This window comes from Callospermophilus lateralis, chromosome 2 (genome assembly GCF_048772815.1).
Source record: "Callospermophilus lateralis isolate mCalLat2 chromosome 2, mCalLat2.hap1, whole genome shotgun sequence".
NCBI lineage: Eukaryota > Metazoa > Chordata > Mammalia > Rodentia > Sciuridae > Callospermophilus > Callospermophilus lateralis.
The window spans coordinates 123,530,778-123,550,070 of record NC_135306.1 but is presented as its reverse complement, the minus strand read 5'-3'; the positions used below and the strand labels follow the sequence as shown (position 1 = coordinate 123,550,070).

The 19,293-nt window shown below is 30.8% G+C and overlaps 1 protein-coding gene across 2 annotated transcripts in view; it reads left to right on the top strand.

The window, feature by feature from the left end:
* Positions 1-19,293, top strand: part of Dync2h1 (dynein cytoplasmic 2 heavy chain 1) — a 337,531-nt gene that overhangs the window by 55,741 nt on the left and 262,497 nt on the right. For both annotated transcript variants that reach the window (XM_076843827.2, XM_076843826.2), the window contains exons 34-44: positions 260-442; positions 2,904-3,127; positions 3,855-3,970; positions 6,778-6,977; positions 7,781-8,045; positions 9,635-9,842; positions 11,803-11,932; positions 15,184-15,339; positions 16,668-16,927; positions 17,766-18,012; positions 18,878-19,029. In XM_076843827.2, coding sequence (XP_076699942.2) covers positions 260-442; positions 2,904-3,127; positions 3,855-3,970; positions 6,778-6,977; positions 7,781-8,045; positions 9,635-9,842; positions 11,803-11,932; positions 15,184-15,339; positions 16,668-16,927; positions 17,766-18,012; positions 18,878-19,029 — 2,141 coding nt within the window. The remainder of the gene's footprint in view (positions 1-259; positions 443-2,903; positions 3,128-3,854; positions 3,971-6,777; positions 6,978-7,780; positions 8,046-9,634; positions 9,843-11,802; positions 11,933-15,183; positions 15,340-16,667; positions 16,928-17,765; positions 18,013-18,877; positions 19,030-19,293) is intronic.

Sequence of the window (19,293 nt, the reverse complement as noted above, 5' to 3'; positions counted from 1 at the left end):
TTATATTTCAACTTAAGTAACAAAATATTTTATTTGTTCAGTTTTGTGTATTTTTCAGATCATTTCCATGTGTATTGTTTTGTTTATTCCTTGATCCCACACTGAGTTTTGAAAGAGGAGCTACTTGACCTGTTTTTTAAAAGAACAAATAGGCATAGATATTTGAAATGATCACTTTATCCAATATATGACATGAAATATTAAATTACTGTGAGAGATTTTAATTATTTTTAAATGAATATTATTTTTACTTTTTAAGGGCATAGATGTGAAATCAATGGGGCGGATATTTGTTGGTTTGGTGAAATGTGGGGCCTGGGGATGTTTTGATGAATTCAACAGACTGGAAGAATCTGTGCTATCAGCTGTATCTATGCAAATCCAGACAATTCAAGATGCTTTGAAGAATCATAGAACTGTATGTGAACTACTTGGCAAAGAGGTAAAATCATGAAAGAATTAAATTTTTTTATAAGATTATCCTTCCTCATACTTAGGCTTTATTCTATCTTTATTTTTAATCCCCTGATATACCCCTGAGTCTAATCTGTGACCAATGTGATAAGCCTTTTTATCTATGAAATGTCTCTAAGGTTTCTTACCCTTTTTTGGTTCCACTTTTACCATTCATCTTTAAACTTTCAATATGGAATAAGTCAGTTATAATAGTGTTTATATTATTACATTCTATATTATGTACTATTATTGGTGTTAGTGCTGTGCATAGTTCTTTAATGAATTATCTTATTTAATACTACAACCCTTTGAGGTAATACTATTATTATTATTATTTTTCCACTCCATGGATGAAGACTTGACAGTAAAAGTAGTGGAACTGGGACTTAAATCCAGGTCTGTCTAATTTGGAGGCACACATTTCAAATCACTATTTCATATAAGTATTAAAATAATAAGCACATAGCTATTCTGCTCCTTATTTCTTCCCATAGGACTTATACATTCATATCATTAGAATGTAGAAAATGTAAACATCTTCTGTATATTATGTAATGCTGAACATACCAAAAGTTATAAGAAATGTGAAATTATGCTATTATCCATAATAATATTTTCATAATACAAATTTGTCTGTAAGACCTGTTTTATATTAATATTATTTATATGAATATTGACAAAGAAATATTACCTCTCTATTATCAAAATTTACTTTATTTCACATTTTATTATTATTTTTTCCCATTTTTTTCTCTTTCAAAGAAAGAATTGTCTTTTCTTCCAAACAGTACTAATTTTTCCACCTGTGCTTTGGAATCTGTTTTCTAGGGACTTCTCTTACATTCTGTGCTAGAGTTTCATCCTTCCTACTTCTACTGATTCCTTATTGGCTTTCAGACATAATCACATCTTCCCCCCTCAATAATAATTAAAACATAAACATATTTTAGTTTAATTAATTTTCTCTTTCAACCCCTGCTTACTTGCTTGTTTGCTTACTTTCTAAATATATGTTTGCTTACTTTCTAGATATATGTATAAGAGTAGAGTGTAGTTTGAAATATTATACATGCATGTATAATAAGAATTCTAATTAAGATCCTATTCTTGTGGTTGTACATGATGTGGAGTTTCACTGGTCTTATACTTACATACAAACATAGGAAAGTTATGTCTGTTTCATTCTACTGTCTTTCCTATTCCCATTTCCCCTCCCTTCCCTGCATTCTCCTTTGACTAATCTAATGAACTTCTATTTTTCCCTCCTTCCCGTTTATTGTGTGTTATCATACACATGTCAGAGACAACATTAGACCTTTGGTTTTTAGGGACTGACTCATTTCACTTAGCATTCTAGTCTCCAGTTCCATCCATTCCACTTTTATCAGCAAAAGTCATAAAGTTATTCTTCTTTATGGCTTAGTAATACTCCATTGTGAGTATATACCATATTTTCTTTATCCATTCACCTGTTGAAGGGCACCTAGGTTGGTTCCATAGCTTAGCTATTGTGAATTGAGCTGCTATAAACATTGATGTGACTGCAGTACTCTAGAATGTTAATTTTAAATCCTTTGGGTACGTACTGAGGAGTGGGAAAACTGGGTCAAATGGTTTTCTGAGGACTCTCCATACTGCTTTCCATAGTGGTTGTACCAATTCAAACTCTCACCAGCAATGTATGAATGGACCATTTTTCCCCACATCCTTGCCAACGTTACTGTTATTTGTATTCTTGATAATTGCCATTCTGACTGGAGTGAGATGGAATCTCAGTGTAGTTTTAATTTGTGTTTCTCTACTTGCTAGCGATGTTGAACATTTTTTTTAATATGTTTTGACTATTCATACTTCTTCTGTGAAGTGCCTATTCAGTTCCTTTCTGCCTCTTGTTTCCTTTATGGCCATATTTCTTAGTTTCACTACTGTAGGTGTTTCTACTTAATAATTGCCCCTTTGTTGTTTATACTTCGTAGTTTAGCTTCTCTTCATAATGCCACGTTGATGATGCTTCCACAAGGTTTCTTATACTATTTGACTTTTTCCTGTCATGACATTTATTCCACTGTCACCTCCTTATTAGGGTATATCTACACTTCAAGGGCATAAAATGTTATGGACTTTAGTTCTGAGTTGTCTCTGTGCATTTATTAAACTGCCTAGCACAAAGAAGACATTAATTAAACATATGTTGAATGAGTGAACAGACCTTCAAATTATGTACTCCTCTCTTAAACTTTTTAGTCTCAAAATATTTATTATGAAGATCCTCTGTAAAGCAGTATATTCCTATGCAGTTTATTAAATGTTGAGTAAGGAGATGGATTAGCACATTGGAGGTTACTTTTTGCTAAGATGTAAGTCTATGTAGAAATTTGTCACATTAAAATTTCCTTTGGCAATGTATATAATTTCAAAAGTTTGATTCTGCTATTCTGATATTTCAGGTAGAAATAAATTCTAATTCTGGGATTTTTATCACTATGAATCCTGCTGGAAAAGGTTATGGAGGAAGACAAAAACTGCCTGATAATCTTAAACAGCTTTTTAGGCCAGTGGCTATGTCTCGTCCAGACAATGATCTTATTGCAGAAGTTATTCTGTATTCAGAAGGCTTTAAAGATGCTAAAGTATTGGGCAGAAAATTGGTAGCTATTTTCAACTTATCTAGGTGAGTTTATATTTTGCCTTCAAATGATTGGTTATAGTTACTAGTGATCATTTTCACATTTTCCAGTTTAACTTTAGTGATTTTTATATTGATAAATTTATGTATTTGAGGTGTTTATATGAAAGCTTTTATTTGAACAATAAAAACATCTGGTTCAACACTACTTATTTTTCTTAAAAACTACTAATTTGATTTTTTCTTCAAAATATTTATATCGTAGTGTTCCAACTAAAAGATTCTTAATGAATTAATTAATTTACTAGCTTACGACTGAAAAATTACTGTTCTTTGGAGGAAAACTTTCCCAATTTTTCTTTTATCTTATTTCTAGTAGTGCCCACATCTTTACTTTGTGGGGAGTGGGCAGCCTAAAATTTTGGTTTAAATTATTTAAGAGATTGTGGGGAACAAAGTAGTATCAGACATGGAGAGCAAGATACATTGATCAAAGACTTTAGGAAAAAAATAAGAGGTAACTGTCAGTATCTTAATTAAGATAATTAACTAGTTCAGGAAAGGTTTATTCTGATCCTTGAGCACCATTTATCTTTATTCAGTAGCTTACTGGAGTGATCATTTTTTGTGATTTACTCCTTACATAAATTAGTGGAACATTAGTATTTATTTCTATTTGTTAGTAGTTATGCTTTGGATTTCTTTGGCTGTGATGAAAAAATAATTTCTTATAGCTATTTGATGCTTCAGGATTTCCATGTCTTTACTTCAGGGAACTCTTGACACCTCAGCAACATTATGATTGGGGGTTGAGAGCTTTGAAGACGGTTCTTCGAGGAAGTGGAAATCTTCTTAGACAATTAAAGAAAAATGGCACTAAACAGGATGGTATGATCAATCATTCCAATTATAATAATTTATTTTTTAAAATAATGTTAATTTAGAATGGTTTTCCAATTATAATGATTTATTTTTAAAAATAAGGTTAATTTAGAATAGGTTAATATTTGCAGAAAAGTTATAGATTAGTATAGATGATGTCTGTATACTTTACCCCCTGTTTCACCTCTTTTTATAATCTATATTACTTTGTTACATTTGCCACAAGTAATGAACCTATTTTATGATATTGTTTTTTAACTAAAGTTCTGATTTTTTTTTCTAATTTTTAATCAGATGTCCTATAATAACTTCTGGGGGAGGATGCTTGGGCATTGAACCCAGGGTCTCATGAAAGGCATGCATTCTACCACTGAGCTATATCCCCAACCCCTTATATAATAACTTTTAAATGTACATCGAATATTAAATAGCTGTAATATGTAAAGGAATGGCTTAATTCACTTGGTCTAAAACTTAAAATTTCATTAGAATCACTGGTGGCTTGTTAAAATACAGACTGTTGGACCCCACTCCCAAAGTTCCTTATTAAGAAGATGTGGAGTACAGCCTGAGAATTTGTCTAATCTTAACAAGAATGAAAAGTTTAAAACACATGGAGGTCTTTTCTTCAAATTTAGTATACCCTGATTAATTGGGTTATGAAATTTGGGAAAGAATATGATGATGGTGAAGTGCTGTATTCATCACATTGTATCCGAGGGTACATGATCACCACGTGACATCACTGGTGAGGTTATCTTTCATCACTTGACTGAGGTAGTGTTTGCCAGGTTTCTCCATTGTGAAGTTATTATTTTCCTTGTTTTCTACTTTATGCTTTGTAAGCATATTAAAAAAAACTAGCTCACCCTCAAAATGAAAATGCTCCACTCTATAGAGGAGCATCTATTTATATTATTCAAAATTCTTCTCTAAAGATTTGTCTCATTTTCCTCATTTACATTTTTGTTAAATTATTTATTTTAATTTGTATGGACTGGTGTATGCTTATATTATTTTTGCTCATATAAATGATTTTCCACTCATAAAATAAATGATTTCATCATCCATGCATGTATGCCTTCATGGGAATATTGAACTTTCAGTTTCTTCAGATTGTTTAAAACTAAGACACTGTGAAAATAGCAGAGAGGACTACATAAAATTACTTATTTGGAATTTAAATGATCAACATATATATCTTACCAAGGGAATTGAATTTAGCTTCTATTGGATTGACATATTCAAGGGTAGATATAGCTATCTTATGAAGTGGTTAAATAAATATTTTCCATTCATCTATCTCTGGTGAGTTTCTTAAAAAATATTTTTAGTATGAATGAACATAATATCTTTATTTTACTTATTCATTTTTTATGTGGTGCTGAGGATCAAACCCAGCGCTTCACACATGCCAGACAAGCACTCACTGCTGAGCCACAACCCCATCCCTCTCTGATTATTTTTAAGAAATATAGTAAATAACGATGATGGAATGAGATGGACATCATTACCTAAGTACATGTGTGAAGACACGCATGGTGTGAATATACTTTGTATACAATCAGAAATATGAAAAATTGTGCTCTATATATGTCTAATGTGAATTGTAATGCATTCTTATGTCATATATAACAAATTAGAATAAAAAATTAAGATGGCATATGAATTCTGTTCTTGCCTTTGTTATGTATATATATGTTATCAATCGTATCCTTGAAAATAGAAATCTGGCAATGATACTACTTTGCATTTGGTCTAAGATTGGGTTTGTGAGCCATTTTTTAAAATCAGAAATTAGAAATTTTTATTGTTGAGTCATTTAATTTTTGAGTTGTTTGCTATAATAGATGATATTATTTCCCTGGTGGTAAATATAAGATGAAATCTGAGATTCACATTTAGTGATTTGCTCTAGAGCTATAGCTAGTCCTTAACAAATTTCTTTCTTTCTTTCTTTTTTCTTTTTTTATTTGATGCTGGGGATTATACCCAAGGCCTTGTGCTGCTAGGCAAGCACTCTACCACTGAGCAACACCCCCAACCATCGCTATTTTAAGATTTTTTAAAAAATATTTTTTTAGTTATACATGGACACGATATCTTTATTTTGTTTATTTATTTCTATGTGGTGCTGAGGATCGATCCCAGGGTCTCTCACGTGCGAGGTGAGTGCTCTACCACTGAGCCACAACCCCAGCCCCCTATTTTAAAATTCTGAGACAAGATTTTGCCAAGTTACCAGGATGGTTGGTCTAGGACTTGTGATCTTCCTGCCTTGGTCTCCCATGTGAATCAGTTTTAAGCAAGGCTTATCAAAGATTGCTTTTCAATTTGTTATTTTTTAGTTTTAGGACATAAACTCTGGGAGTCAGTATTGGTACATTTGGAGAGATACTTGAATCTAGAATTACTTACCTGGATTTGAATCCCACCTGTAGTACTGCTATGCCTTCTCAGGCAAAACATTTAAACTTTTACGTACTTAACGTTTCATATGTATACCTGGAATAATAATAACTTTCATACCTACTTTATGGAGTTGTTACAAAGATCATAAAAGTAAAATACAAGTATAAGTGATAATGATTTTTATTATTAAAGTCTAGAGAATCTATGAAAAGAATTTCATAACTTTGTTTAGTGACACTTATTTGTCATTAGTCAAAGAATGGAAAGTTTAGTTAATCTTGCCAGTTCACATGATGTAATATATATTTAATGACTAGTAATGTATATCAAGAATATAGAAAAAAATTTTTGTAGTCATTAAATTAATAGCATCTTATTTTAAAATAAAACTTTTTTTCTAGCTAATGAAAGTCATATTGTGGTACAAGCATTGAGGCTTAATACAATGTCAAAGTTTACGTTTGCTGATTGTATCCGGTTTGATGCACTGATTAAAGATGTCTTTCCTGGAATTGACTTTAAAGAAGTAGAATATGATGAACTAAGTGCTGCATTACAGCAAGTCTTTGAAGAGGCCAATTATGAAGTCATACAGAATCAGGTAACTGTCAAGAATATTTTATAATATATTAATAGCTTTTCTTAGTTAGCCCTTTATTTACTATTCTTATCATACATCTTCCAACTTATCTTTCATCTTTCAACCTTAACATCACTTGCCTCAGGGAAACCTGAATTTGAAGTCCTGTTAAGTCTTTTTACTATGTGCTTTCATTATTTTTATTATATATACCTTTTTACTATTTAATTGTGTATTTGATTAATATTGATTATCCCCCATCAGATAGTAAGTAATCTTCATGGAATCCATGTAAATTTTTGCTTACCATTTTATTCCTGTTGCCCATCCTAGTATCTGGCATATACTCCATCATATGTGTTTTAGATAATTGTATATGATTTAGTTTCACTTTGATAGTTTCCTAGGAGAGCTTCTTTTCAGTGGGTCTCTTTAGTACAAATGAACACTTTCCCTCACATTTTTTTTTTTTTTTTTTTGGAGAAAGGTACTATATAAATGAATAAATGAATGAATGAGTGAATAAAATAATGAACATACTGTATTTGAATGAATGAATGAGTAAAGAAAATAATGGCCATATTGTAAAAGAAAAAAAACCTCAAAGCATCCTGTTTCTTTTAAACAAATATTGAATTTAAAAGTCACATTATAAAAATATTAAGATTTATTTAGATATTGTTTTATTTAAGATTTTGTCTTGTATTAAAGAGACCAAAAGCTTAATTTACATGTTTGAAATAGAACATCTATATAGAATGAAAGCAGAACTTAATATAATTGAATATTATAAATAACATATGAATACATTTCTTTTCTACTAGATCAAGAAAGCTTTAGAATTATATGAACAGTTACGCCAGAGAATGGGAGTCGTTATTGTTGGTCCAAGTGGTGCTGGCAAATCAACCCTTTGGCGAATGTTAAGGGCAGCACTTTGTAAAATTGGCAAAACAGTAAAACAATATACAATGAATCCCAAAGCTATGCCTAGACATCAATTATTAGGCCATATTGACATGGATACAAGAGAATGGTCTGACGGTGTTTTGACAAATAGTGCTCGCCAAGTAGTTCGGGAACCACAAGGTTAGTCTCTACTGTGTAATTCATTGCTTTAGTTAGTAAGTTGTAGAAAATGATAGAATCTGTCTGTAATGCTATCCTTATAATTTAGGCCTTACACATAGCCATAAACTACCTTATAAAATGTGTATTTGATATTTTACTAAAACATTTTGACTTATACTCTGTAACAACTTTTAATAAAATCAAAATTCAGAGTAACTTATATAAATTGTAAACTAATTTACTGAATAAATATAAAAATCTTTGATTGATTGATTTCTTTTTTTTTTTTTTTTGGTATGGGGGATTGAACTCAGGGACACTCAACCACTAAGTCACATCCCTAGCCCTATTTTGTATTTTATTTAGAGACAGGGTCTCACTGAGTTGCTAAGTACCTTGCTGTTGCTGAGAGTGGCTTTGAACTTTCCATCCTCCTGACTCAGCCTCCCGAGCTGCTGGGATTACAAACCTGTGAAACCATGCCCAGCAAAATATTTGATTTCTGAATTGATATCATAATACCTCATAATTTAATTGGTTTTATTAACACTATTAATTGTTAGTTTGAATACATTGCTTTGAATCATTTTGAAAATGTAACAGTAGACTTTTCTTATCTGAATTTTTTTTGGGGGTGGTACCAGGGATTTAACTCAGGGGCACTCAACCCCTGAGCCACATCCCCAGCCCTGTTTTATATTTTATTAGAGACAGGATCTTACTGAGTTGCTTAGCGCCTCCTTTTTACTGAGGCTGGCTTTGAACTTGCAATCCTCTTGCCTCAGCCTCTCCAACTGCTAGGATTACAGATATGTGCCTCTGCACTTGGCTTCGTCTGAAATATTTTGAGTTGGCTTTATAAAAATATTTTTTGGTAGAATCAGAGGAGACTCCTTAGTTTTTAATCAGGTCATAATTGAATTAATAGTTATTTTTCTAAGGCAGTGATTGGAATGTTCAGAACTCTATGACTTTGGGAGGGATTTTTGATGTAGTCTTTTATCTTGCACACTTTTATTAGTTACATATTTCTCTTTGAATTGTTTTAAACTTGAACTACTCCCATTTTAGGAAGGATGGATTAAAAAAAGTTTGTTCGAAGAAAGCTGTATATATAATCTGCTTTTCCCCTTTGAGGTCATTTTTTTAATGTACATTAAAATTGTACTGACACTGAAAATTGGGTTTGGAATATTTTCTAAAAGAGACATTACATAGCAAGCATACATTTATTCTCATGATATAGTAAAAGACAAAAGTCAGAAGAATATTTTGTAGGTGTCTCATGGGAATAGGACTGTCTAAGTCTTGCATACCAACTTCTTTTAGGGAGATTACTAATCTGTATGGTTATAGATAAACAAAGCATTATCACAAGGTATATAGTTGAGTTTTTTGGCCAGCTAATCAAGGTTTATTCTTGAATTCTCTAGGACATTTGTAGTAAAAATTTACATGAAAATTTTTAGCTTGTTCAACTTTTTCTTCTTTATATTCAACTTCAAAAATAAAGAAATACTTAGGGACATCACTTTTAAACAACAAGAGGTAATAGGGTTTTTCTTATTTTTAACTATTATCACTGCCCTATTATGGTTTTCAATTAGATGTGAGCTCATGGATAATCTGTGATGGTGATATTGACCCTGAATGGATAGAATCTCTGAATTCTGTTCTGGATGACAACCGACTACTCACTATGCCTAGTGGAGAAAGGATTCAGTTTGGCCCAAATGTTAATTTTGTATTTGAAACTCATGATTTAAGTTGCGCCTCACCAGCCACAATATCTAGAATGGGAATGATATTTCTTAGGTAAGCCATAAAATATATTTCAAATAGTATTTTGGCTAAGTCAATCTAGTATGAATAGCATACAAACTTTTTGTTTTTGCCAATTTATGATTAACTTCTTTTGCAGGATTGTTGGGTTTTAACTTATTCAGAGAGTTCTTGTTTTATTGTAATTGAATTATTTTAGCCCTTGAGTTGTATCATAATTATTAAATAATGTTTTTGTTTATTTAAGTGAAACAGCCAGTTTTTAGTTTGTTTTATTTTTTTCTACTTATTTAAATATTATGATTGAGTTCAGAGCATATACTAATCATGAACTAGGGGTTAATAATTTAAAAGCTCAGCAACAATGTTTTAATTTTAGAATCTTAGATTTATAGGATTTTAGGGCTTCTCCAAGTTTAATAGGTTCTATGGTTCAACCTTTTCATTTGCAAATTGAAAACCATTTTACTTGACATTTTGTCTTCCTTGTATTTGGAAGAATATTCAAGAGCAAAAATGAATAATAAACTAATTTTAGATATTATGGGCAGTGGTTACATGCCAGCACATGAACATTTGAACCAATTTTATTTCCCCAAATGAACAATAGTTTGGTATACATAAGGAAGTTTTATTTTACTTTTTGAGTTCATGTTTTAGAATTTTTAATTTATCAGTCTATATAAAGTTCTTGACTATTAATAGGGCCATTTGAAGCTGTTTTGGGTAGTGTACCATATATGACAGTGTAATTAATTTGGTTCAGATTGTGTTTTAAAAGTATTTAATTTTCTTTCTTCTTTGACAGTATGATAGGAAACATTTCATTAAATTTGTCATGAACTTTAATTAATATTATAAGATGTTGATTATTAAAAGTAATACAACTTAATTATACTCCATGTATGTATGATATATCAAAATAAATTCTACTCTAAAGTACAACTAAAAATAACAAGTTAAAAATAAAAACAAATTCAAAAAGTAATATAATTTCAAATTTATAGTTTCATAGTATTTCTCCTCAATTTATTGTTTCTTCAATGTATTCTTATAATATTATGAAAAAATTATGATAAAAAGTAAATTTCAGTTAAATTTTTAAATCTTGGATATCTATTATGGATATGTAAAGATAAACACTTTAGAAAAGACAGCAGGAAAGGAGTAAAACATTTATGAGAGTAAGTCATTTTAGAGCATACCTTAAAGCCAAGGAGATAAATACAACAATTATAATACAAGATAGAATAGAGATGAAATAAACTGTAGGTAGAGTGGGTGGATATATAGCAGAAAAAAAAATCATACATTGCTAAAGAGGGTTGTAAAATTGTTTGTGAAGTAGGCATTATTTATGAAAGGCATAATGAATTTGTATGATTTCATGAAAATACAAATACATATAAACTTTTTTAGGTTTCTATGTATTTCAATTCTGTCATAGCTTTGGGCTTAATTCATTCTTTAGCAGATATTTGCTGAGTGCTTGCTATGTAATAGGCCAAATCGATCTCTTTTTATTTCCCTACATATTTTATTGGTGTATGGTAGTTGTACATAATGGTGATTTTCGTTGTATATATTCATACTTGCATGCAATATAACAGTATAATTTGACCAGTATCATTTCCCAGTACTTCACCTTTGCCTCCCTCTTTATTCCCCCCGGTCACTTTCCTCCTCTATTCTACTGATCTCCTGCAATTTTCATGAAACCCCTTCCCACCACCTTTCTTTTCCTTTTTCTTCTCTAGCTTCCACTTATGAGAGAAAATTTGTGATCCTTGACCTTCTGAAAATGGGGAATTTTTAATAGTGCACTGGCGTGCTATTAATTATTATACATACATATACATATCAACGTCAAATCTTGTGTGCTAGAGGATAAAATACTTGTGTGGAATAATGTTTAATGTAGCAGAAATTTATGTGAAAATAAATTGACAGTTTCTTCCTAAGTAATTTACATGTTTGTGTTAATCTATTTCAGTGATGAAGAGACAGATGTTGATTCTCTGATAAAATCTTGGTTGAGGAATCAGCCTGCTAAATACAGGAATAATCTTGAAAATTGGATTAGGGATTATTTTGAAAAGGCTTTACAATGGGTTTTAAAGCAGGTAAATTGAACATAATATTTCATAATTAATCATTGAAGTGACACATATAATGATGAAGAGTGATGCTTGCATTTTGCTGCCTTATGGCAAAGCTCTGCTGGAACCTGGGGAGAAGGGGAGAGAAGTATTTGTTGTCTTTGCCATCCCCCTATATCTTTTGGCATAAATTTTGATTACATTAATTTTAAAAACACTTTAATTTTTCCATTTACAATATTTTGAATGCTTTACCTAAAAATCTTTAATATTGGGATGTCTTTTTATTTTTCATTAGCAAAACCATCTTGCTGTCACATTTTACTATGTCAATCAATATCTACATATATATTATGTTAAACACAATAATAAGCTAGTATTAAAGTAGGAAAATGACGGTGAGGTATTTACAATAATTTAGGGGACATTTATTTATCCAGCAGAAGTGAATTAACTAATGTATGGTCAAACATGATACTAGAGAGATTTTGAAAGGTGAAGATTAATAGGGTAGTCCCTTTCCTTGATCAAAGTCTATGTAGTGGAGGAAAATGCTGTATAAACAGATAATCACAGTGCAACAGGATGGGAATATATTACTGTTTTTTTTAGAAGAGTTTTTTTTTTGTTGTTGTTGATGAACCTTTATTTATTTATTTACATGCAATGCTGAAAATTGATCCCAGTGTTTCAAACATGCTAGGCAAGCACTCTACCACTGAGTTACAACCTCAGCCCTTAGAAAAGTTTTAAAAAAAGAGATCATATTTGATTTTTAATTGAAGCATGAGTATAAGTTTAGCATGCAAAGATGATCCTTGAAGGTTTCCAGATATTCTACATGTAATACCCAGAGATCATCTGCTTACCTGGTATTAATATTAGAATGTGTAATATAATACTAAATGGAATATATTTATGTATGTATATCCATTTGACTGTAGATATGAAGACAGGATAAAATTATTTGGAATTTGTTTTGCTTTCATGTCATTACTTTTATGAAAAACTTAACCTATCTATACAAAACAGAGGAGATAATTAGCAGTGAATATTTTGAAAGTATCTGATTTTTAATCTGAATTTTATTTAGAAGTTAGTATCTTGTGTTTAAACCAAATACATACAGAAATGGAGATCTTGCTTTAGTTTTTACAACTTTTTTCTTTTCTTGGTAAGATGAAATAGGGATTTGATCCTTACAAAGCAATATGGATTTGTGAGGAAATGCTACAAGTGAAATAGGTTTCTTTGGGAGTCTCAAAGAAGAACCACTCTGACCAGTCCCCACTCTTCCTACGTGCTTATTATAGCAACATACAATATCTGCTAACTACCTTACAATTATCTATTTATATTTAACTCTAAGCACCTTTAGGGCAAGAACCAAACCTGTAATATTCCTTATCATATCCCTGGAAATTTGATATTAACAGGGTCATGAGTGAATGATAGTGGTTGTGCTTACTTAATTTAGCTTTGATGCCTATTTGTGGCACTTTTTGGTAGATATGCCATTAATAAAACCTACAAACCTGATAAGACTCTAATGTAATACCCGGAGATCATCTACTTACCTGCTATTAATATTAGAATGTATAATATAATACTAAATGGAATATATTTATGTATGTATATCAATTTGACTGTAGATATGAAGACAGGATAAAATTATTAACCATAGAGTAGATAACCAAAGATGCAGTTAGAAAATAAACTGCTTTTGTTTGAGGTTAAGTCATTGTTTTTGTTTGAGGCTTGTTTTTGGATATGTGTGTGTGTTGAGAGTTTTTTCTTTTGCTTTGTTCACCATTCTCATGGTATGATATATAACATAATGAATGTTCTAGTCAAATGCTGAAATTTTATTTTTGACTAGAACTTTGCTTTCCTGTATTAGTTCAGCCATTAAGATGTTATAGATGAAAGTATGAAAGTTTCCTTTATCTCACATTTAGTTGTAGAAGCCTTAGTGTGACCTAACTACCTGGATTTCTACCTATCTTTTCCTTTCTTCCCACTCTTCTTCCCATTTTTCTTTTCTTCAAATTATTCATTATATAGGCAGAGTGATCTTTTAAGAATGTAAATTGTTTCATTTTAATCTCTTACTAATACCACTCTAAAGACAGTGAAATTAAGATTTGTATTACTTACCATGGCCTGTTTCTGCCCTCTGGCCTTCTCTGACTTAAACCATTGATTCCAGCCAGGTATGGTGGCCCATACCTGTAACCCCACCAACTCAGAAGGCTGAGGCAGGAGGATCGAAAGTTCAAGGCCAGCCTCAACAGCTGTCTAAAAGTAAAAAACAAAAAGGGCTATGGATGTGGGTTAGTGGTAAAGGACTCCTGGGTTTGATCCCTAGACTGCAAAAGGAAATGAAATGAAATACAAATAAAAATAAATAAATCACTGATTCTTTGCTTCCTCCAGGTTAAGCTTTTTTTGACGTATATAAGTTTTCCTTTCAGGTGTTGTGTTTTCTGCATGACCAGATAGAATTTATCCTTCAGATACTAGCTTAAATAACACTTTTTACAAAGAGGACTTGAAACTTTAATTTAAGTTACTGTTTCTCACAACACCTTGTACCTCTTATTACAACATATTAACCATTTCCACTTCTGGGCTTCAATTCTGTGAAGACAGGAACTATGTTTAATGCACTTTTTCTTTTTTCAAATCTAACACCACATGCTGATCCTAATGTATGATTGGTTTTAAGTAAGTATTTATATAAAGAATGAGAATATTTTATCTGAACTCCTCAGCACTTACCAATGGCCCAGAGGCTTACACATTAAAACAATCTATGCCGCCTAAATCTAAAAGTTGTATTTTGAAATTCTTCTTATAGAGGAAGTTCCAAACTATTTGCATTTAAGCTGATTTTTCTTAGCACCCCCTTTTTTTCCTGGAGTCATTATTATAGCTTTTGCTTCTAGTTCTTTTTATCAGCAGGAGGAGATGAACAACAATATTTTTTGAACCAATACTCCCTTTATTTTACTCTTATAGATTTCAGGGTTAGAAGTAGACAAACCATGTATTTATTTGAGGATTCTAGCATTTATAGAATAAAATATATAATTTTTATTATTTTTATTTTTAAAATAATAAATAGAATGAAATTCAAACTTCCTACAACTTGATTGGAAGGATGAATTTAAGGGTGTTTTTGAAAAGATATGTGAATGTCAATTTGTGTGATTCTCACTTTACCAATTAATATTTGCCCTTTGTCTGTCTGTACTATGGATTTCAATCAACAGAATGACTATGTGGTAGAAACAAGTTTGGTTGGGACTGTGATGAATGGTTTGTCTCATCTACATGGATGCAAAGAACATGACCAATTTATTATTAATCTCATAAGGGGACTTGGTGGAAATCTGAATATGAAATCACGTCTGGAATTTACCAAAGAGGTAATATATTTAAAGCCTTTATTCAGTCAACATTTTTCTTTAATTTTTTATTGGCTCTTTGCCCAAATAAAATGATTTGTAAATTATAAGTTATAGAACTTTCAAGTTTAGAAATTATGCATTCAGTAAAGTAATAGAACATTTATGTATATGTGTATATATTTACTATTTTATGATCTTAAAATTTTATAAAATGTTTTAATAGGCTAGTGTGGGACATAAAAATGTGAGACGTTAGGAACCACATGGATAAATATAATTATTTTATTGCTTTTTAATCTCAGAATAATAAAGTATTTTTATCATCTCTTTAAATAGAAAAGTTTAAGCAATTAGCAATAGAAAGATGAATTAATAATTAATATATATTTTTAAATATGTGCAAAGATTATATTTTTAGTCAATTTTTTTGTAAAGTTAAATTCTACACCATAAGGGATTTTCTTTCTGTTGGCCTCCAGCATTATGTTTTAGCTTCTTTTCTCTTTTTGATGCTTATTTAATAGCACCATTTATTGCTTTCTCTATTCTATTTTCATTACCATGACTATCTTGTTGATTCTGTTGTCATTGTTACCACTCAGTGCTATTCTGTGAACTGCTTTGAAGCAGAGACTCTCTTGCCAAAGTTTAAAATAATGTTGAAGAGCAGCATCATATCTGAATTCTGCTTTACATCTGCACAGATAAGAGTTTACAGTATTAAGGAAAAGAATAACACATAGAGCATAGTAATGATAGCACCGAAGTGTGTAGTACTAAGATATGTTGGAAATGAGGAATTTTAGGATGCCTATACTGTACAATTAATGATTTAGTGTTTTTAAGAACTCCATTAAAATTTGAATATTTTATACCACTAAGTTGGTATCTTCTAGGTACTTTTATTTATTAGATGATCATTTAGAGAAGAATAGTGAAGATGAAGTATCACTTTAATTATTAATTTTGTTGTAATAAGTAGGTTTAGTGTATGTAATTTTTTTTTTTTTTTTTTGGTACTAAGATGATTTAGTTTGGGGATGTTTACTTGGAAGAATTAGAAAATTTTATGCATTCATCCAGGCACAATAATGCATGCCTGTAATTTCAGCAATTCAAGCAAGAGACGGAGGCAGGAGGATCCCAAGTTCAAAGCTAACCTCAGTAATTTAGTAAGACACTCAGCAACTTAATGAGACCCTGTCTCAAAATAAAAAATCAAAAGGACTGAGGATGTAGTTCACTGGTAAAGTACCCCTAGCTTTAATCTTCAGTACCAGGAAAAAAAATTATTACACATTCTGTTTGGAGTACATAAAAACTTACCACAACTCTTTCTTTTTAAGGTTTTTAATTGGGCGCAAGAATCTCCTCCCGACCCTCACAAACCAATGGACACCTACTATGAATCAAGTAGAGGTCAGTTGGCATCTTATGTGCTGAAGAAGCCAGAAAACTTGACAGCTGACGATTTCAGTAATGGCCAAGCTCTACCAGTTATTCAGACCCCTGATATGCAACGAGGTCTAGATTATTTCAAACCTTGGTTAAGTTCTGGTACCAAACAGCCATTTATTCTCGTAGGACCAGAAGGATGTGGCAAAGGGTAAGAAGATTGTTGACAGAGTGAATATTGTGGATTTATGTCCCTCTTTCCCAATCATTTAATAGTTTTTATATTTCTTTTGTTTAAAATAACATTTATATTTTTATGGAGGAGTCTTTTGTCACTATTTGTGAAAAACATCATTTTGGAGAAGAATATGTCATTTTCCTGATTATATGATTTCTAATGGAAAAAGAACAATCTGAGAAGTTACTCTTAATTATATGCATACAATCATAAGAAATAAATATCTTAGATGTAAATTAGCATGCGTTTTAGTTATAAAATTTAAATGTTGAAGTTAGTTCTCTGTTTAGCTTTTTTATTGTTACTTGCTTTTTTTGTTTTTGCAGCTCTTGTTTTAGCTTTTAATTTAGTAGAATACATCTATTTTTAAGGCTTATAGGGTGTATTTTTGTAAATAATGAATCTGAATTATTAGTTTTATATTTCTGTTAGAAGAGTAGTCATTTAAAAATTCTATAAAATCATAATTTTTTTTTTAATCTAGGAGAACTTAAAATCTTTCCCTCAACTGTAGGTAAACAGAATTAGTATATTCTATATATACTTTATCAAACCAAATTATTGAGAACTTTGACTGTTCTGGCTGAAAAAAATCTCAGTAGTACCTTAAAATATACATTTATTTTCTAATCTAAAATTTAAAAAGTTACAGTGATAATAGTGGATACCATATCCATGTTTTCCATTTTCATTTTAAACATCATCATAATAATTTAGAAATTAAAATACTTGTAAAATAAAAGTCCTATATTGAAATAGAAAATATATGTTGGTCATATTTTCAAAGTCAAATGTCATATATCTTTTGCAGGATGCTGCTCAGGTATGCCTTTTCTCAACTCCGGTCCACTCAGATTGCTACAATTCACTGTAGTGCACAAACTACTTCTCGGCATCTCCTGCAGAAATTGAGCCAGACTTGTATGGTAATCAGTACTAATACTGGTCGAGTATATAGACCAAAGGACTGTGAAAGACTTGTTCTGTACTTAAAAGATATCAACCTTCCTAAGCTTGATAAATGGGGGACCAGTACTTTGGTAGCTTTCTTACAGCAGGTAAGTCTTGTTATGTGGTATAATTTGGTATAATTGGAAACAGTTTAATTCCAATATTTTTTCTTCTAGATAGAAAATCTGCTTTTATCCTTTAGGGCCAGTTTTATTTAGTGTTTGTCATGGAAATTGAATTCATGGAGTGAACTTGTTCTAGGTTGCTTTCTTTCATTTTCCTTCCTTTAGAAGTTTGTATTACATTGAAATAATGTATGACAGGGAAAGTAACAACCTTTATTCCACATTTATCTCCTGTCCTTTTTATTTAAAAAAAAAAAACAAGGAGGAAAGCAGAATCTGGGGATAGTATTGGAGTTGGAGAATTTTTTGCTTTATTTTTGTATGTATGCATTTATCTGACAGCAGTTATACTTTCTTGATCCGTACCCCTTTCTGTCAGCTTTAACCCATTAGTCTCCCTTTTTGCCTCAGAATTCAAAATCACACGTTCTTATATGGTGTGCAGGATTTTTTCGTTTATGTTATTCAAATCTCATTAGAAATGCCAAATTCGTAGAGCTCACTATGCTTATTTAGCTTTACCATGTAACTGCAGAATATGATAAAATATAGGAAAAAGCCAAAATATTTTCCCTCATTCCTGATATTTTGTTTTGGATAATTGCTAATAGATTTATAATATCATCTGGAAAAATGGTTTTAAAATGAAGATAATTCTGCTAACATTAAATTCAGATTATACTGTATTATTTTTCAGTGTTATAGAATTTTAAATATATTTCAATCTTAAATTCTTGAGGTATTAGAGGATGATAATTACATTTGGAAATCATTGAAATTTAGGCAAAATATTCTAATTAGAAAATCTAAAGTATAAACATTTTAAAATGCATTTATTTTCAAATAGGTTTTGACGTATCAAGGATTTTATGATGAAAATTTGGAATGGGTTGGTTTAGAAAATATTCAAATTGTAGCTTCTATGTCAGCTGGAGGAAGACTGGGAAGACACAAGCTTACTACCAGATTTACTTCTATTGTTCGTCTTTGTGCTGTAGAGTATGTATCTTAGTGTTTTTTTTTTTGTTTTTTTTTTAATTTGAAGAGACATTATATATAATTGCATCTTATTTAAAGGTTTCCACTGATGATACTGTTTCAAAATGTAGAAGGTAAAATGGTCAAACTTAAACTCTGATATTTTTTTCTTAGCCTTCCCAAACTAATAATTTAGGATGATAAAGGCTTTAATCAAATCATTTTATGTTTTAGAAATATATAAGGAAATGAGGACTGTTTTGTGTAGTCTGTGTTTTAAAGTAT